Source organism: Phocoena phocoena, chromosome 16, assembly GCF_963924675.1.
Source record: "Phocoena phocoena chromosome 16, mPhoPho1.1, whole genome shotgun sequence".
NCBI lineage: Eukaryota > Metazoa > Chordata > Mammalia > Artiodactyla > Phocoenidae > Phocoena > Phocoena phocoena.
Window position 1 is genome coordinate 82,719,118 of NC_089234.1, and position 20,635 is coordinate 82,739,752.

The 20,635-nt window shown below is 48.6% G+C and overlaps 1 protein-coding gene across 1 annotated transcript; it reads left to right on the plus strand.

Moving 5' to 3' along the window:
• The first annotated feature begins 3,037 nt into the window (after positions 1 to 3,037).
• Positions 3,038 to 17,317, plus strand: CCSAP (centriole, cilia and spindle associated protein). Its single transcript, XM_065894851.1, has 3 exons — positions 3,038 to 3,419; positions 15,270 to 15,538; positions 17,141 to 17,317. The coding sequence occupies exons 1-3, from the start codon at positions 3,038 to 3,040 to the stop codon at positions 17,315 to 17,317; spliced, it is 828 nt and encodes a 275-aa protein (XP_065750923.1).
• Positions 17,318 to 20,635: the final 3,318 nt, after the last annotated feature.

Genomic DNA, 20,635 nt, shown 5'->3' on the forward strand with positions numbered 1-20,635 from the left:
GTTTACCTCCCCTGGTATAGAAATACGACTTTGTAGTTATTGCTTATGATTGTGTTCCATTTCTTAACAGCCATACTTCACTTATGGTCAAATAGATCCCAGAAGACTTCCCCTCACAAATGCTGTCAGATGAGATCTTTCTCATCCTGTTATTCTTCCAAACACAAAGATGAATATATAGATGGGCATATGTTGTTTTGTCTGCCTACCGCTCCTTCCTCTGGGAAGCCACTTCTTCCTTGTTCCCTGTGGTTCTCCTGTCAAGTTCAGCCTCCCGCCCTATCCCCATTTACAGGGATGGGCACATGACCCATGCCTGGCCAATCACATCACTTCCTACCCCCCGCAACAGCTAAGCATGTGACTGAAGAATCTGTCTATAATTGGAACACCAAGAAGTTCTCTTTTGCTGGTGGTCCTCAGCGAAGACAACATAAGCTTGGGGTACAAGTGGCGTTTTCTCCAGCTGTGTGCAGGAAGTCCATTGCAGTGGGAGAAGAGGCCAGCCCTCCTCCCACCCTCACCCCCCAGGAAAGCAGAGGTCAAAAAACTAAGAGAAAGAAGTAGAGTCCCGGTGACATCGATGGATCCCCGGGTCTAGGTCTGCTGGAGCCAATAAATATTCTTTCTGTTTAAGCTAGTTGAATCGGGTTTTTGTCACTTCCAAGTGGATGAGCCCTGACTAATAATAACACTTTAAAAAATTAGAACAAAACAAAAATCATTCCTAACCCTATTTTTCAGTTATACAAAAAATGGTATCATACCTTATATACTTTGTGCGTGTGTGGTTGTGATTTTAAGATATAGCTGCACATTCCTCCATCCAGTGTGCACGCCCCTTTGCAATGTAAGTTTGCTGCTGCTACTCCCGTGGAGGGGTGGAATTTCTCTCTCCCTGGATCTGGGCTAGCCTTGTGACTTATCTGAGCATTAGAATGCAGCAGAAGAGATGTATATGACCTTCAGAGGCCTTCCAACTTCTGCTATTAACCTCTTGGAAGAAAGGGCCAGGTGAAGAAGTCAGGCTAACCTCTTGGAGGATGAGACCGCAAGGAGGAGATCAAGACAGCCCAGCCCACAGCCAGCCTCCGTGCCAGGTGTGTGAGTGAGGCCATCTTGAACCTTCCAGCCCAACTCTCCCTTCAACTGAACACAACTGTTTAAGTGAGTCTAAAGCAGCAGAGGAACTACCCAGCTAACTCATAGAATCGTGAGAAATAATACACGGCAGTTGTTTTAAACCACAACAGGTGGTTAATTATGCAACCAAAGCTAACTGAAACATTGTGTTCTGACTGCACATCGTCATTTCCCCCACGTTATTAATATATTTATTAAGGTTCTTTTGTTTGCAACCATGGGAAACCAGTTTAAATAAAAGGGGGATACGTTAGAAGGTTCCTGGGGGATTTCAAGCTACAGAAGGTAAAGTTGGGGAGGGGAGAAGTCAGGGCCACCATGGGGGTGTCAACAGTAGGAGGAAACAAGTGTCTCTCCAGAAAACTGCCATTAACAATTAATGTTAATGACTTCTGGACAACTAACTTCAAGTTCTCAGAACAGGCTTGGGCCCAGCGTCTACCTCTGGAACTCCGGGCTACGATGGGGGGCGGGGCAGGACGCAGAGACAGGAGACAGAAGGGAAAACAGCCGTAAGTCTGTGGAAATCCAGGAGAGAAGCCGGAACCGGGTAACTCATCGTGACCCGGGCCTTTTTTGTCAATTGCTAATGTTTTGATTTCCCCGAACTTCTTTTCTTTCAGATCTTTTTTGTTACTAACGTATCCAGGCTCCTTTTAATAAAGGGGAAGAATCTGCATGGGGCCACGTTGGAAACTGTTAACAACCAGAGCAACGTTGTACACTTAGCACAACGCAACTGAGTCAGCCAAGGTTTTCTGTGCAAACGAGTCTCTGAGAGGGTGGCTTGGCAGTTTGAGTCAATAGCTTCAAACACGTTCGGGGTGTAGACGAGAAAGGGGTTGTACCAAAGCGTTGAAAAGGGGTTAAAGCCAGAGTAACAGGTGTTGTGAACAGAGAGAAGGAAGCAAGAGCCAACGTGCGGACTTGGGGTTGTTTCTGGGGAGCGCGACCGGCGCAGGTGTCGGGAAGAGAACACAGAACGTCGCGGGCTGGGGGGGCGGCCTCGTTCCCGGATGCGTCCTGCGGCGGCAGGGGACCCGGCCAGCCGAGTCGCCCGCGTCCCCGCGCGCAGCGCCGAAGCCGCCGCCCACACCGAGCGGGGCGGGGGCCGGGGCCCGGGGCCCGGGGCCCGGGAACGCGCGCGGTAGGCATCTGCTGCTGGGACTGAGGCGGCGCTTTGCCCTCCCGGCTACTGCAGGAGCGCGGGCCGCCGCGTCGGCGGCGACATCTTGCTCGGCAGGAAAGCGCGGGGAGAGCGGGCGGCTCCGGGCTGCTGCGCCACACGCGCAGAGGACCGGCCGGCGCCGCGGGGCCGGGGGCGCACGGAGGAGGTAAGCGGGTTCGACCCTCCCGCCCGCACGCCGCTCTCGGAGGGCTCTCCTGGGACCGCGAGGCCGCCCGGCTCCCCGCGCCCACGCCTCCTTCGCCTCCCTCCTCCACCGCCCATCCGCGGGCTCCCGCGGCTTCTGGCTTCTGAGCTCCGGAGCCGCCCTCCCGGCTGACCCCCCACACCCCCACGCCCCGCAGCCGCTGCCGCTCGGCCCCCACCCCCGCCGGGGCCGAGCGCCCAGGTCCCCGCCCCTCCCCCTTCCTCCCCTCCCCCTCCCCTCCCCTCCCCTTCCCCTGCCCCTCCCCGGACAGGCCGCGCGCTCCCTCCGCCCCTCGCCCCGCCCACCTCCCCGTCCCGCCCCCGCCGTGCCCGCCCCCGCGCCCCGCCCTCGCCCGCGCTCCCGCCCCCACGTCCCGCCCCGTGCGGGCGGGGCTCCGGGTTTAAACGTCGCGGCGGGCCGGGCGAGTGGGGGGGCGGGGCGCACCTCTGTGTCGTACCGCGGGTTCCGTAGGCGACAGCGCGGCGCGGAACGGCGGGCATTCGGGGCCGGCGGGAGGCACCATGTCCCCGGGGAGCGGCGTGAAGAGCGAGTACATGAAGCGCTACCAGGAGCCGCGCTGGGACGAGTACGGGCCGTGCTACCGCGCGCTGCTCCACTACCGCTTGGGCCGCCGGCTGCTGGAGCAGGCGCACGCGCCCTGGCTGTGGGACGACTGGGGCCCGGCCTGCGCCTCGGACGACTCGGCGTCGTCGGCGTCCTCGGGCGCCGGGGCCCCCGCGCCCCAGTGCGCCCCGGCCTCGCCGCCGCCGCCCGTGGAGCCAGCGGCGCGCGAGGAGCCGGAGCAGCGGGCGCGCGCGGCCCCGGAGGAGGAGCGGGGCGCGGAGGCCGCGGGGGACGCGGAGGCCAGGGACGCGGAGGCCGCGGAGGACTCGGCGCTGCCAGGTACCTGGCCGGGGAGGGCCCCGCTCGCGGGACTGGATTTGCTCTTGGGTCTCCTCAGAACCGCCCAGCTGTTTGTCGCAGCGCTCAGAGCAGGCGCTTCCTTGATTTTATTTAATCTAGGTATTTTGGGTAGGCGGAGAATGCGCCTCCCTTGACAAAATAATGAAGGTGGCTGCCCCGCCTCCGCCCTCCCACCCTTTATTCCGTAATGAGGTGGCTCTGGGTTGAGCCCAATGTGAACGCCTTTGACGTGTCCCTGGCGAAGTCCCCGGATCTTCATCCGCTGGCCTTGGTGGCCTCTGGACCACTGAACTCCCATCTGTTTATTTCTGAGCGCCCGTTTGTTTATGAGAGGCTCCCAGCTTTCATCAGATTCTCGAAGGTGACCGCCAGAGGTTAGGAACCACTGAGCTAAGCGCTCCGTCTTTTGAATGGGGCCGTTGTTTTCAGTGCTAAGTCCCTGACCTCGCCGCGCTGTCCCTAAGGAATATTTTGCATTTGTTTACGCAGACTGTTGCGTAACTCCGGGCTGGTGGGAGATAATCCTTGTAAGTGCCTGGCTCCCTCCGCTTCTCGCCACCCCTCCTCCGGCTGCTGCTGTGAGCGGGAGGAGAGGCAGCTGGAAAATGGCTCTTGGGGGCGGTGCATCTGCAGTTGCTGCCGGGGCCCCGCGCCTTCTCTCCTGCCTGGAGGAGCGCAGAGCTGGGGGAACTCTCGGCGTGTGAGGCGGGCTGGCTGGTCACTGGTGCTAGGGGCCAAGTTGAATGGATGCCCCAGATACATCCTGGAGGAACCCCCGGTTTCTTCCTGATACTCTAACGTGGGCCAGGCACCACCCGGCGTCGCTCAGTTTTAAAGAGGCTCTGGTGAGCGAAATAACTAAAACGTACTGGGAGCCTGCCATGCATCCAGTCACTGATCTTAGAATACGTATTTTCTCATTCAGCGTTCAAAACAATTCTAAGAGATGGGACCACAGCTTTTATCTGAGTTTTATAGATGAAACTCAGGATACATGATCAGTGATTTTATCTTTGTTTGCCAGATTGCAAGTGGTACTCAGTCAGACTCTCATCCTAGCTTCTCTGTGAGATGCTGAGCAGGAGAGGAAATTGAGTCCTGTTATACTGTTTTCAGCTACTCTCAGTTCATCATCGGTGGCCGGTGGCAGAGCTGCCCCTCCATCCTCAGGTTACTTGTGAATTCCCACCCATTCCTAACCTTTGCTAGAAGTTCGCATAACAGAAGGTGGAGAGGGTAAGGGGGCACTGACCTACCAGCTCAGTTATGAGATGTACTTTATCAGACTGAATGGGCTTTTCTCTCCCCGCCTCTCCCCCTTCATTGTTTGCAAAAGAGCTGTCAGCTATTTCCATGCGTATATAAATGCGGTTTTTAGACAGCACTGTAGTGTGGATGGGGTCTGTGTTTGCAAGAGTTCGTGATTATTTTGATTTCCTTAAAGACACTAAATCCTCCCAGTGGCTAAGGTAGTTACTTTTTCTCTGCTAATATTTCTGGTTTAGGCATCCAGGAGAAGAAAGGATGTTTCTGCTTTCAGGACTCCCAATCCCAGGATCTTTTGGCTTGCTCCTGCCTGTCACAGCCCCTGTCTATCCCTGTGAATGGCAGGATCGAAAGTCCTTGTTTTTCAGTGGACAGTTTCTGGAATGATGAGCACGCTTTTGAGTTTCTATAAAATGTAAGCGCTTAGCCCTTGTCTTTACTGAAGCCATGTGTGCGCACAGAATCGTGTAGCTCTATATGGCTGAGCACCGCTACAGCAGCTCCCCTCCCCACCTGCCTATTTCCTAGGCGGCCACTTCCCACTCCTCTGGTTTGCCTTGCTGTGTATTTCTGTTTCTCCAGGTAACATGGCTTTTATTGATACTTCTTGATCTTTTTCAGTTTTTAGCACCATCTGTTGGCTTTAATTCTTTTTAGTGATCTCCTAACCCATACACATGGCCTATCCCCACCCTCTCAGTACCGTCATCATAGAGTTTGTTAGATTCACAGTTAGTGCCTGTGGAAAGGTGGCTCACAGCTGCCCTATATTGTTTTTGCCGTGATTCCCTTTTCTTTCTTTTGCAACACCACGGACACATCAGGTTCACTGTCACCCTCCCCATCTTAAGACGTCCCTCCCGGGGCCTCTGACCTACTTTCATCTGGCCTGGTTGCATCTTGGGATGGCCCTTGGCCACCGCTGCAGGGTCTCCCTGGCTTCTCTCTTGGGTAGGACCCTCTGTTGTGTGGCTCTCACATGGTCTTCTTTCTTGGTTTACCCTCTCCTGACAAAGATTATCTTCTAGTACCTTCCTGAGAAAGGGTGTGTGAGAGGTTTAACTTTCTGAGACCTTGCATGTCAAAAGATTCTACCCTCACTATTCAGTAGTTTGTGGCTGGGCATGAAAGTCTAGGTTAGAAGTAATTGTCTCTAAAAAATCTGGAGGCGTTGCTGTCCAGTGTTGGAACTCCTGATGTTGCCATTACACTTCCATGTCATTCTTTGTTGATAACACGTTCCCCGCCTCGGGAAGCTTTTCAGGTCTTCTCTTTGTCCTCTGTGTTCTGAAAAGTTTCCCCGATCCAGGCCTGTTTTCCTCCAATGTGCTTTCATGGGTCCTTGCAGTCAAACTCAGGTTTTGTGATTCTGGGAAGTTTTCTTGAATTGTTTTCTCATTTCTATTTATTTTTTTTCTGTTCCTTTCTTTTTGAACTCCTTAGTTGGATGTCAGACTTCACAAATGTATCCCATAATTTTCTACCCCGGCCCCCATTCCATCTGTCTTTTTCTTCTGTTTTTCTGGGCAGTATTCTCAACGTCATCTTCCAACTCTTTGATTACATTTTTCATTTGTGGGATCCTATTTAGTTTTTACTGTAAGAGCTGTTGAATTGTTTTCTAGGTTTTCCTCCCTCCCTTCCTTCCCTCCCTCTCTTTATTCCTCTTTTAAAAAAATAGTATTTTGTTCTTGATTTGTGCACATAGTGTCCTCTCTTACCTTGCTGAGAATATCGCTAGGAGTTTTTTGTCCACTTTCTTCTTGCGTGTTTCTTCAGCACAGTCTGTTTCCCCTCCGTCTCCCTGCATTTGTTTCTTTTGCTTGTAATCCTGCATTTCCTGTTAGAAGCTTTTCTCAGATGTCTAATGATCCTTGGCTTCTCGTTCTTATTTAAGAAATGGGTATACGAAGCTGTCGGGAAGTTCCCTGTGTGTAGGGGGTGTGGGGGGAGGTGCTCGTTCACTGCAAAGTCCCTTCCCTCCATAGCAGCGTGCTTCAAAGAGGGTCTAGAATGTCTCCAATTCCTTTCTTCATATTCCTTTTTAAATTAAATTTTATTTTTTAACCAGTTATACGTATGCATAATTTTTTTAAAAATAGGCTTAAAATGAAAAAATAATCCTGACCCATCCACCAGCCATGCTCCTCGCGCCCTAGGGGCCTCCTTCCAACTCTCTACCTTTTGTTTCAGCATTGTGGGCAACACTCTTCATTCAGACTAATGTTGGCTTTTTTAGTTTAAACATTATATACTGACTTCCCGTCAGTATAGTTATGATGATTTAGCTCGAGATCTTAGCTCGGCCATCCCCACCCCTAGACACATACCAGCACCTACTTTGTCCCACGGTATTAACTATGTGACTGTTTCATTAAAGCACTATTCTGTGTTTGGATGATCACGGCTATGTAAATGTTACTTGCAGGTAATCCATGTAGTACATGCTGATTACATTTTCTTGGTTATTATTTATGTTTTTCCTGGAGTTAATCATAGCTTTACTTTTATGTTTGTTTGTTTGTTTTTGGTACTCCCGTCACTCATTCAGCCTGAAAGAGTCTGGTAGTACCATAAAACTTGTCATATGCCAAGCACATTAGGTGTTCTGTTTGTTTCATTATTTTCCTTGGAGACATTTTTGTGGAACCCTTGGTTCTCCTGTTTTAATTTAGACTTTATGCTGTCCAGACCTGACATAGCTGTCAAACTGAGGCTTCTCTTCCCTGATTGCCTGACGATTCCTTTTGCTCAACTCCTTTATGCGGCCCCATCTCACAAGTCTCAAGTCTCCCTTCCTTTTGGTGGAGAAATGTTGAAGGGGAGTAAGCATTTTGTCACCTTGCAGTCTGAAAATGCCTTTATCCAAGGGCTGGACTGCCATTTTGGCAAGATAGAGACTTCCTAGGTTAGAAATTTCAGTATTTGAAGGCATCATTACGTTGACCCCTCGGTTTAGGTCTTACTGTTGAGAAGTACCATGTTATTCTGATGCTTATTTTGTATACGTGACCTCTTTTCTTTCTTTCTTTTTCTTTTCTTTCCTTTTTTCTTTGGGGAGGGAAGTTTTGGGACATTCTCTTCACCCTAGGTGCTCTAAAATTCTATGTGTCTGTCATTTTTCATTCATTGGGCTGACAACTTGGTGGGCCTTTTTAATCTGGAAACATTTCTTTTAGTTCCGTGATGTTTTCTAGTACTGTTTAAAATAATTTCCTCCACTCTATTTAGTTTTTCTTTCTATAATTATTTTTAGTTGGATGGTGTACTTCCTGGATCAAACCGCTAACATCTTTATTTAAAAATTTTTTGATATTGGAATTTTTGGTTCTGTTTTCCAGAACTCTTTAATTTTATCTTCCAAATTTTGTATAGAATGTTAAATCCTACCATTCTAGTTTTTAATTTCAAAGAGATTACTTTTACTTTTTTGTCCCAAGTGTTCTTTAAAAAAAATTTTTTAAATAGCATCCTATTCTCTCTGGGTTTCTTTTAACTCCCCCCTCCCCCCGCCCCAAAGCCATAAATATCCTTTGAGCGCTCTCCTATATTCCCAGCCTAGTCTTTTTCTCTATATTTTGGTCTCTTTCTTATTAAAGGATGTACTTGAATGCTTGCTCTTAGCCTGTCTGCCCATATTTAAGAGTGAGGCTTGAAGGGCTTTTCGGGAGCTGTGTTCCCGGGGGAGCTTGTGACCATAATTGCAGGAGGACCCTGCTGTTTCTCTGGGGGTTGCCAAGGTCAGTACCTGCCCGTTTCTCTAGTGTCAGCTTCTCAGTGCTCATCCAGCCTTCTGCCTGGGCGGGCACAAGCCTGGCTCTCAGCATCCGGCAGCAGAGTTGGGGGAAGGGAGGAGGGATCCCGTTCTTTACCACGTCATCCTGTTCTCAGGAAGGTGCCCCCTTACTTCCGCTGTGCCTGGTGCCCTCCAGTCGTCCCTCTCCAGGCTGTAAGGCACCTGCATTCTGGGGCGGGGGCAGGGCGGTCGCCTGGCCAGAGGAGCAGAGGAAGGACTGTTGGAGAAGTATGCATTGCTGCCCAACAGGATTACCCTGGAAACTAGTGCTTCAGACTCTGTTATTGCTCATGGTTTCTGTGGGTTGGAATTTGGCCCCAGGCACAGGACGTGCCTTGTCTCTGCTGCGTCGGACTGCGGCCGTCTGCTAGGATGCTTGCAGGTGACATCTTCAGGTGCCTGGCCCTCCTCGTCACATGCAGGCTGGCCTCTAAGGGCGAGCGTTCCTGAGAGAGAGCTGGGCACCTGCTGTATTGCCCTTTACGACTTATTGCCGGGAGCCACGTGGCACCTCTTTCACCCCATTCTCTGCTCATAAAAGTCTGCCCAGGTTCAAGGGGAAGCAGCATGGACCCTGGTTCTCAGCAGAGGCACATTCATACTACACTGTCAGAGGAACTCCTGGGGCACTGATTGATGCCGGACCTTTGGGAAGGCAGTCTGCCGCACTGGCCTTCTGGGGAGTCTGGTGCCTCGGTGCCAGTTCCTGCGGGGCTCCGCTGTGTCCTGGGCCCTTCTCCTGCAGGGAGTCGGTAGCATCCTGCTCTTCCTGTGAGTCACTTCTATCTCTTCGTCACTTTCCATCTTCCAAAATTTGTCTGACGTCATCGCCTCCTGGCTCTTTGTCCTGTGGGTTTATACCTTTTTTCCTTCACTTTAGTGGGGTTTTGGGAGGAAGGGACTATATGCATGTGTCGCCATTTGCTCTATTTTTACTTATTTTTCACTTTCTTTATTAGTCTTAGAGGTTTGTGAATTCTGTTAATTTTTTTCCTAAACTAACCCTTGGCTATGTTGGTTTTCTTTATTATATGTTTATTAATTCATGATCTTTTTTCCTTACTCTAATTTTTTAATGCTTACTTTTTTTTAGTTTTTTATTTTTTAATTAATTTATTTGTTTTGGCTGCATTGGGTCTTTGTTGCTGTACGCGGGCTTTCTCTAGTGGCGAGCAGGGGCTACTCTTCGCTGTGGTGTGTGGGCTTCTCATTGTGGTGGTTTCTCTTGTGGTGGGGCACGGGCTCTAGGCTCACGGGCTCAGTAGTTGTGGCTCGCGGGCTCTAGAGCGCAGGCTCAGTAGTTGTGGCGCATGGGCTCAGTTGCTCCACAGCATGTGGGATCTTCCCAGCCAGGACTCAAACCCATGTGCTCTGCATTGGCAGGCAGATTCTTCACCGCTGCGCCAACCAGGGAAGCCCCTAATGCTTATTTTTATAACATTTTAAGATGGATGCTTATCATTGACTTTTTTCCCCTGCCCCCTTTTTTTTTTTGATATATTGATTTAAGGCTATACATTGCATTCTGATTACTGCTTTAGCTGTATCATGTTTAATGAGGAAACTGTAGAAACATTTCTAATAGGAACAGGATTAAGAAAGAAATGCCCTCTATCACCATTTTTTAATGTTTTTTTTTTTAATTTTTAAAAATTGTGGTAGGGGCTTCCCTGGTGGCACAGTGGTTGAGAGTCTGCCTGCCGATGCAGGGGATGCGGGTTCGTGCCCCGGTCCGGGAAGATCCCATGTGCCGTGGACCAGCTGGGCCCGTGAGCCATGGCCGCTGAGCCTGTGCGTCCGGAGCATGTGCTCCGCAACGGGACAGGCCACAACAGTGAGAGGCCCGCGTACCGCAAAAAAAAAAAAAATTGTGGTAAAATACACACAACACAGATTATCATTTTAACAATTTTTAAGTGTATAGCTCAGTGGCATTGAGTACATTCACATTTTTGTGCAATTATATGATTTGTTTTTGACCCATACATTATTTAGAAATGTTTTTAGGGGGAGGGATAAATTAGGAGCATGGAGTTAACAGATACAAACTACTATATATAAAATAGATAAGTGACAAGGATTTCCTGTATAGCACAGGGAACTATATTCAATACCTTGTAATAACCTGTAATGGAATACAATCTGGAAAAAAATGTGTGTGTGTGTATATATATATATATATATATATATATATATATGAATTACTTTGCTGTACACCTGAAACTCACACAATATTGTAAATCAACTATACTTAAATTAAAAAAAATTTTTTAAATTTCAAAACTGGAGATTTAAAAAAGTAATTTATTTTTGTTGTTGTATCTAGCTTAATTACATGATAGTCAGAGGATACATTCTATAAGATTTCAATTTTGTAAATGTATTAAGATTTGCTTTATGACCTTGCTTGGATAAGTAGATTTCTGTAAATGGTCCACATGGGCTTGACAAAATTGTATATTCTGCAGTTGTTGGGTGCAGTGTTCTGTATGTACCCATTGGGTCAAGTATGTTAATTCTGTTGTTCAAATAGTTTAAAAAGTCAATCTGTTCAATCAGACTTTCTGTGATGAGGGGCGGGTTCTCTGCAGCATCCAGCGTGGCAGCCACGAGCCACACGTGGGAATCGAGCACTTGAACTCTGATTGGTGTAACTGAGGAGCTGAGTATTTATTTTTACTTAATTTTAATTAATTCAAGCATATTTAAGGGCCACGTGTGGTTAATGGCTTTCGTATTGCACAGCATGGTCCTAAATCAAGACTGAGCTTATTTTTCAGTTACTGAGAAAAGGGGGTATTAGAATTTTTCACAGTAACTGGTGGTGACACCGTTTTGTCTGTCTGGAAATGTATTTATTTAAAACTTTGAATAGGATTTTGAAACATATACGTGTATACACTTATCTTGTACCAGGCAGTATTTCAAGAGGTTTTTTTTTTTTTGCGATACGCGGGCCTCTCACTGTTGCGGCCTCTCCCGTTGAGGAGCACAGGCTCTGGATGTGCAGGCTTAGAGGCCATGGCTCACGGGCCCAGCCACTCTGCGGCATGTGGGATCTTCCCGGACTGGGGCACGAACCCGTGTCCCCTGCATCGGCAGGCGGACTCTCAAGCACTGCGCCCCCAGGGAAGCCCTCAAGAGTTTTATAAATATTAATTGTATGGTTGTAAGTTCTGTCTCTTCTGTGTTTCCCATCTTTTGTCTCCTGCTACAGATTTCTTTGAGCTTGTTTTTTCTTTAAGAACAGAGCGTGAACACGGTTGTCTTATGGTCAGTGATCATCCCATTATCCCAAGTCTCTCGCTGCTGCTGGGCCTTCCTTCCTGTCTTGTCTCTTGTGTGCCTGGTCATCGTCCCAGGACACTCATCGTTGTGTCTGGAAGATTACCTGTAAGAATAATGTGAGGCCTGGGCTCTCTGGAGAGGGTTTTAGTTTCTCGTGTTGGCTGCTTGTGGACCCTGCTGTTTTTAGTGTCAGCCCTTCTGGTGCTCCGTGGTGAGGAGAGTTGCTCCATTACCTGCATTGGGGTCTCCCCACTCTTCACTCCACAGCCTGCTGTGACCTGCTCCCCCCCCATGCTCCCCTACATCCCCCGTGAGACAGCCTGGCTGCCCAGTGCTGAGTCTTCCTTTAAAAAAAAAACAAAAACGGAATACTTTATGTTTAATTGTGGTAAAACACACCTAACATAAAAGTTACCATCCTATTTTTTTGTTGTTGAGGTTTAGTTGATTCAAAATATTATGTAAGTTTCAGGTGTACAACATAGTGATTCACAGTTTTAAAGGTTACGCTCAGTCTATAATTGTTACAAAGTGTCGGCTGTATTCCCTGTGCCCTGCAGTACACCCTTGCAGATATTCATTTTGTACGCAGTAGCTGGTGCGTCGTAAGCCCCTGTCCCTAGAATGCCCGGTCTCTTTTCTTCTGCATCCTCCCGCCCTCTCTGTTGTATTTGGCCCTGTTCACTGCTCTCTCCTTTTCCTTTTTTTTTTTTGCTGTACGCGGGCCTCTCACTGTCGTGGCCTCTCCTGTTGCGGAGCACAGGCTCTGGATGCGCAGGTTCAGCGGCCATGGCTCATGGGCCCAGCCGCTCTGCTGGACCGGGGCACGAACCCGCGTCCCCTGCATCGGCAGGCGGACTCTCAACCACTGCGCCACCAGGGAAGCCCCATCCTTTTCGGAGAGTCCTTCTCAGGCTTCTCTCCTGGAAGCTTTCCGACTTTGCTGGCTGTTCGCTCCCTGGCTCCCTGGCTGCTCCGTCTGCCAGCTCAGCCCCGGGGCCGCCCTCCGCCCCCTTTCCCCTCACTCCCACCGCCTACACCGCGTCCCCGTTGGGGGACCTGCGCTCCGTCTGAGCCTCGGCCCCCATCCGCCTGCTCAGGACCCCCTCCGATTCCACGTTCTCTTCTCGGCCCCGGATTAAGGGTCCAGCTGCTGCCTTCTTGGTGGCTCCAGGGGCATCTCACACCCGAGGCGTCAAGCACCCTTTCCCCATCCTTTGGCGGCCTTCTGCTGGAGGACGGCGTGACCAGCCGCTCCCAGCCCCTGAGGACGCAGACTCCTCTTTGCCTGCCAGCATCCTCGCGGTGTCCGTCGCCCGCTCCCCTGTCCGTCTCGCCCTGTGCCGCTGGGCTCTCCGCACTGGTCTGATCGGTGTGCGGTTCACAGGTACCCGGAGCACCGGCCAGGTGTGGTGGGCGCCATTCTGGTCTTTCCCAGCGCTCCGCCCCTGCCATCACTGTGGGTTAGCCTCCCCTCCCCGGACTCTGCTATCTTTCCCTAGCTGTCCTTTCTGTCCCCACCACTCTGAGCTAACCTGTCCTTCACGTTCGTTGCTAGAGACCGCATTCCCGAAATGAAAATAGGACCACATCATTTTTCAGCCTAAAATCCTTCAGTGATTCTTCTTCATTTTCAGGAAAAAATAAAACTTCTGAGTTTGGCACAGAAAGTCTTTTCTCCCCGCTGCTACCCGCCACCCCCGCCCCGTGCGTTCATCTCTAGGCTCTCTGTGTGCCTGTCATCTTGAACTATGTATATTCTTTCTTCTGTCCAGGCCGTTGAACAGGCCAGTCCCTCTTTCTGGAATTCACTTTCCTAACCTCTTCGTGGCTGGCTTTACCTTGTCCTTTGAACCAGATCATTATTGTCTTCTCTGGGCAGGCTCCCCACGTGGGTTAGAGGAAGAGAAGGAAGGGAAATGAATCAATGAAGATGGTTTAGGTTGTCCCCATCTCTCTCAGTGTTGTGACTACACCAGCCTCCGTCCCCCTTCTACTCTCTGTTGTCTTGGTCCTGATGGGCTCTTTCCTCTTTTCCTACATCCAGGGAAGAGAAGCGGACAAGGTGTGGACACATCACTCAGAGGAGTGTGTGAGTGATGGGTGGATTTGGGCTCTCATGATGCAGTGGAGGGCTGGCACCTCACCTCACCCCAGGCAGCACAGGGCTGGGTTTATGGACATGGCGCACGGGGGTGCGAAGCACTGAGCCCCAGGGTCGGACGCAGGCTGTCTGCTCCCTAAAACGCTTAGTAATAAATGAAACAATTCGGTAGATCAGGGTCATTGCAGAAGACAGAAATGACGGTGATCTGTCAGGGTTCACACGTGTGCATATTGTGTGAGGACCTCTGCTTCCACGGGGACGTGGATGTCTGCAGGGAAGGATCCACTAAAGGGGTGCGGGACCCGGGTGTGTCCTAAAAGTGATGGGGTTTGGGAATAACAAGCTGGAAAATCATCACCTAGAGCCAAATTCTGGAGCCTCGGAAACGAGGGGTTTCCCACAGATGTGAACAACGGGGTCTGTGAAGTGGAGCCTGGATGCACAAGGAGCTCTTATTCGCACATAAGTTTAGTCTGAGATGAAACGCAGGTTCACTAGGGGCTTACACAAAGAATACAACCTTTACAAGATCATAAAGTGCTTATAAAAATAATGAATGGAAAGTCACGAAGGGTAAAAGGGAAATAGTTACGTTTTGGACTGTGTTCTTAGTATCTGAGTTCACCTCAGGTGGGCGGTCTATTCCCCACTGGAGTTTCCCCAGCCCCGCTGAGAGATTTAGGACTGTGTAGACCAGGGGCCCTGGTTCACGTCAAGAACAAGAGCCCCCTTCCCAGATGCTCACACTGGGGGCGCCCAGCTGTGGTGTGTGTGTGTGTGTGTGTGTGTGTGTGTGTGTGTGTGTGTGTGTGTGTGTGTGTGTGTGTGTGTGTGTGTAGCTATGGAAACCCTCCCTATTGTGATGGAGGGCTTTTGAAACTAAGGAGCGTTTTCCATAATCATGAAGCTTCACAAAGAAATGCAGTCCTGGAGCTCCAGTTGAGTAATTTGAAGATGAACCTTTTGCAGCTGTTGAATGATTGTCACAGGTCCAGATCTGCCCCTGAAGCAAGACGATAAGATGATTGGACTTATCCTGGGGAAAGCCATCAGGCCGAGTTGCTTTCTAGCTTTTAGTATTTAAGATGCTTAATCTCAGAATGCGAGTGATAGTTGTTACTTTTGAATAGGCTTGGTTCAATCTTGGTGTATTTATTGTTGATGTTAAAATGGGATAGACTGAAAATTATTATACTAACGTGTTTCTGTCCTTCCGTTTTAAGTGAAACTTAGTGAATTGAGCTATAAGTGAAAAAGTTACTGACTTTATTAAGCGTTATGAATTTTTCATCCCAAATATTTATATCATATGTAATTATATGTAAACCGGAATTTAAAGCATTCATCTTGTTTTATCTCCTTTTCCAAAAAGCACTGCCAGTGAAAGACATAAAAGAAAAACCTGAACGACAGATCAGGACCAGAGAGCCTGACAAATTACCCAGCAGTACCGAACCTCAGCCACCACCAAGTGCCTTACCTGCCAGAGGAAGTAGGAGAGTGGTCAAGAGTCCTCAAAGGTCATCAACTAAAATAAAAGAACCTAAGCACCCGTTTGCCCTTTATGGGTGGGGAGAAAAGCAGACGGATACAGGGAGCCAGAAAACTCACAACGTCTGTGCTTCTGCCCCCGTGCGTGAGGTGGGTGCCAGCGAACGGGCTTCTCTGCTTTCCCCCTGCAGGATGGGGGATGGCCTCGGTTCTGTCATTGGCTGTCATACCCTGTGGTCGCTGTGATGCTTTGGGACATGGTAGGTCTTAGGTGGCCCAAGGAAAGCCTAGAACTGGGCATCTGATTTGCAAACAGGATGCAGGATGTTAGCTGCCTGGAGGTCAGGGGGTTTTGCTGGTACCTGGAAGGGTTTACTGACACCGAGCCAGGCAGAGAAGTGCCAGGACTCGGGGTTCTCAAGTTCTTGGGGGGCCAGGAGGTACAGCCGAGGGGCATGGGCAGGGCTGGCGGCTGCCCGTCTAGATTTGCCTCTGGCCTCCTGAGAGGCCCCTGCTCCATCAGCCTTGATAACTGGTATCCATCCCCTTGACCCCTTTGTTACTGTCTGTCTGTTAGATCACATCTCCTGCATTCTCGACATCTCTCTAGACTCTCGTTTTCTCTTTGGATTAAATTAGAGTGATTGCGTTTCCCCTGCTCATCCATCCCCCGGAGGTCTGGTTCTCCTCGGACTCAGCCCTGGAGTGTCCCCGTGTGAAGGCCTGAGGACACGGCAGATGAGGGGGCCTCACACGTGGAGCCACGAAGCAATGACTGTGTTAGCACTAACACTGTCACTCCAGCCCAAAGCAAAGAGGGAATGGAAAGCAGCAGAAAGTTCAGGCTGTTTGAATTCTGGTTAAATACCAGGATCCAGTGTTCGCCGGACAGACCTCTGAGCCCTAGCAGATGGTGCCGTTTAGAGTGATATTTGAGACAACAGAGCTGTCCTCTGGCAACCCGGTGGGATTAAGTTGAACAGGGTTCATTAAACGTCTTAGCTGGTAAAATCCTTTGAGATTTGTTAGTATTTTGCTGTAAGACATTATTTATTTTTTAATTTATTTTTGGCTGTGTTGGGTCTTCGCTGCTGCGTATGGGCTTTCTCCAGTTGCGGCGAGCGGGGGCTACTCTTCGTTGCGGTGCGCGGGCTTCTCGTTGCGGTGGCTTCTCTTGTGGAGCACGGGCTCTAGGCACGCGGGCGTCAGTAGTTGCGGTGCATGGGCTCAGTATTTGTGGCTCGCGGGCTCTAGAGCGCAGGCTCAGTAGTTGTGGTTCATGGGCTTCGTTGCTCCGTGGCATGTGGGATCTTCCCGGACCGGGGCTCGAACCCGTGTCCCCTGCGTTGGCAGGTGGATTCCTAACCACTGCACCACCAGGGAAGTCCCTGTAAAACATTTAAATTCCTTCAATGGAATACTGATCCATGCTTAATGCTAAGGAGTTCCAGTAATATTCCAGAGCCAGTTTCTCGAGGCACCTGCAGATTAGTTGCTTACCATTTATATCTGAAATTTAGCCCGGTGGTCATTTTCTGTTGCCTAGTTTCTTTATTGCTGACGATGGGTAAGACAGAATCCAGGGCAGTGGCTCTTCTGGAGAAGCCTTTATACACAGAAGTCCTGAACATGGTGAGTCTGGCTTGCCTCTGCCCTGCTCCAGGTGACGTGGGGGAAGCTTCATTGTAAATGTTCTGGAAAATTAGCGCCAAAGCCACCTGAGTGAGTGTCCGTCTATTCTGACTCCCTTAGATTCATGAATCGGCATTGCGAGCCAAGAGCAGAAGGCAGGTGGAGAAGAGGCGGCTGGCGGCTCAGAGGCAGCGGGCTCACTCCGCCGACGTGGACAGAAGCAGGCGGGCCAAGCCTGCCTCGTCGGAGAACCCGTGGATGACGGAGTATATGAGATGCTACTCCGCCAGAGCCTGAGGGGAGGGACAGTTGCTCAGACAACCTCTTCTAAAAAGTGTAAATGAAAGAAGGAGAAAACAAAACGAAAGCCGTCAAAAGAAACTGGACACAGCTTTAAGAAACCAGCTGATTATGCAAGATTTTTCTTAGGGAATTTCCAAAGGATTGTCTCTTTCGATGAATCCTGGTCACCTTCCTCAGCAGTAGGGTGACACTTGAAAGCCATAGACATTTGGTTATTTATGAGAATTCCCTAAATCTTTGATACTCTTACAAGGGTTTTGTTTTAAAGCATCTTAATCTTTTAAGATACTGACACCAAATGCCTTTAAATGGCTTACAGGTTCTTAACTTCAGTATCTTCCCTCAGTTTCGGTGGAGCCCGTGTTGCTCCTGTTGTGAACGACTTCTGAGATTCCGTAGCTGGTGAGATCACGCCAGCTTGCGGCCGAAGACTCATTTTCCTTCTGTGTAGATTTCTTTGTGAAAGAATATCACGTTAAAAGTGAGTTTCAGCGCTAGTACTGATTCCACGTATAGTGAAAGTAGAGCTTTGGTAGTTCCTAACAGTTCACTTTCTTTTGCATTTCAGTTCAGCACCACTTCACGTGGACCATGATATTTAAGAATTATTGGGCTGGGTGAGGGTCATCTTTTCTCTTTAAATTGTCATCTAGGCACTTATTAATAGTTCAGGTGCATTCCAGTATGCAAAGTACCAGTGCAGTGTGTTTAGAAGTAGTACTGGTTTTTTTGAGTCAAAGACTGTCCCTTTATACTGTGAGATTTTTTAAGAACGCATAATGGGTACCGTTCACTTGCTTGCAGTCTGGCCTTCTGACACACACGCGCTTGTGGACCTCTGCCTCCTTTCTGATAGCTTGGCAGTGACATTTAGAAGGTAACTGTCCTGCTTGTTGGGGATGGGGCCAGATTTTAAGATACCCATTAGAGATGTGGACCACTCCTACTTTCTCCTCCATAGAACTCCCCAGTAGCAAAGCCTTGATGATGTACACCGTTCAGACTTTTGGTTGAAATGCCTTCCTCCGAGGTTCCTAGCCGGTAGGTCTTGTGTAGGACCTAACGCGAGCGGACGCTGGCGTGTGCGTGGGCAGAGATGTGTGTAAACGAAGTGCTCCTTCTCTCTAGTACATTTGCTTTCGTGGTAGAAAGTGGTTTTGAGAAACACTGCTTTCCATCCAGGAGAGACAGGAACCTGCAGGAAGGATGAATGGTGAACTCCTCCTAGGAGAGAAGGAAGTACTTGGCCAGCTTAGCACGTGCAGATGTGAATGAAAATCTGGTGTTTGATGTGAGTCTGAGCATCTCCTTGACAGTTTTACTCTGGGTCTTTGAAGTATTATGGTCAGTTTTTAGAACACAAGTGTTTTATTCCATGTAAAGTCTTCACACAGTATCATCTTACACCACCGTATTAAGGTTTGCAAACTCATACTGAAGAGTCATGAGTTTTTTAAAAAAAAAAAAAAAAACCTTTTAAAATATTTGCATTGTTTTTAGGTGAATACATCGTGAGCTCTCTGGTCACTGCGATGTATATTTAGTACGAAGAAGGTCTGTGTGTTGTCCAAAACAACCTCGCTAGTGATTCTGGTGAATCTTGCTGTTATTATAGTCCTTAAACACTGCAGGTACCTGAAGATGAAATTCCTGTGGCGTTGCGATGGTGGAAACTGTTTCTTTAAAATCACTTCCTGCATGTTCCGTTTCAACCACCGGCTCTGGCGTTCCATTCCCGTTGCAGCTGACAATCTTAGGAAGAGGCCGAGGGGAGTAGCTCGGGTCCACACTGATGGACTGTCTTAGAAACCCGACCCTTCGAGGCTCTGAGCAAGCCAGACTCTCTCCTTTAGAAAACAGACTCATATTCAATGTGCTTACTTATTACCGCAAACTCCAGATGCAGATCTGGAAGAACCTAGAGGGCAATGCTGGCCAATTTTTCCCCATTTTTAAGTAGAGGACAAATGAACAAAATTTTTAAAGTACTTTTAATGTGCATAAACAATGAATGAGTCAATATGAAGTACTTGTGATTTCCCTTCCTATGTCCAAGTCATTAGTTGGTTAGGGTTTCTTTACTTTTCTCTCTCTTTAGGGGTAAAGATTATCTTTTAAGCCTACAAAATTGGCCTCTCCCGTTGCGGAGCACAGGCTCCGGGCGCGCAGGCTCAGCGGCCATGGCTCACGGGCCCAGCCGCTCCGTGGCATGTGGGATCCTCCCGGACCGGGGCACGAACCCGTGTCCCCTGCGTCGGCAGGCGGACTCTCAACCACTGTGCCACCAGGAAAGCCCCCAAAATTTTTTAACAATTTGATGTCCTACTTTTTCCTTCTCATTCTAGAAACTGATGTTGTGATCATGTTCCCATTTCTTTGGACAACTTATAAGACGTCAAGGTAGTTTAAAATGACCTATCATGTTGCAAAGTTTGAAACTGAGAATCCAGTGATATTTAAAATATAGAATAAAGTAATTGCTACATAAGACTCTTTTTAAAATTTTGGTTTTAAGTTCTTAATTAAAACAATTAAAACATGTTTTCTGTGTTACTTTGATTAAAAGCAATAATAGAATATTGAGTAACACCTGAATGCCGCTACTGGACCCAGGTGAGTGAGAACTAAACAGGACTCTGTCCGTTTCCTTGTTTTTAAAACCTAAAAGATCGCTCTTATTTAGGAGGTGTCAAAATGCTTGCACTCCCCTACCGTCAGAAAATTTCCAAGCACTTATATACATTTTTTCAAGTTTACTGAAAGTAGAATAGGGCATAGGTTACCTGAATTAACTTGTTGTGAGCACACGTCTGTGGTGCTTCTTATGAAATAGCTTTGTCACTGATTCATCAAATGTAAATCGCTAGTAACCTGAAAGGTGTGTATACTGGGTCACATAAACTCAACCATTTGAACTGCACAAAGGAAAGGTGGCTTTTGAGTTCTAAGGCTGTGCTGGGCGTAAACTTTATCAACGGAAGGTTAGTACTTGATAAAGTGTTCAGACGTATTATTGGCAAAGAGGCCAAGCATATGTTAGAAGTAAAAACTTTCCTTGTTGACTGCTTCAGTAGCAGATAGTTTAGTGGATAGTTTTACATTTCACTGGACTAGATAAAAAATGGTGCTAATATTTACACAGTCTGATTCTGTAGTTGGTTTGGGATCAAACTGTCAATGCCTGACTTATAAGGTTCTTACTGTAGTCTTGTGATCAGCTAAATTATATTTAAAAAGTGATCCTAAAAGTGTGACCTTGTATTTGAAACGGATTTTGTACAACAGGATGAGTAGGGAGCTCTTCAATGTAAG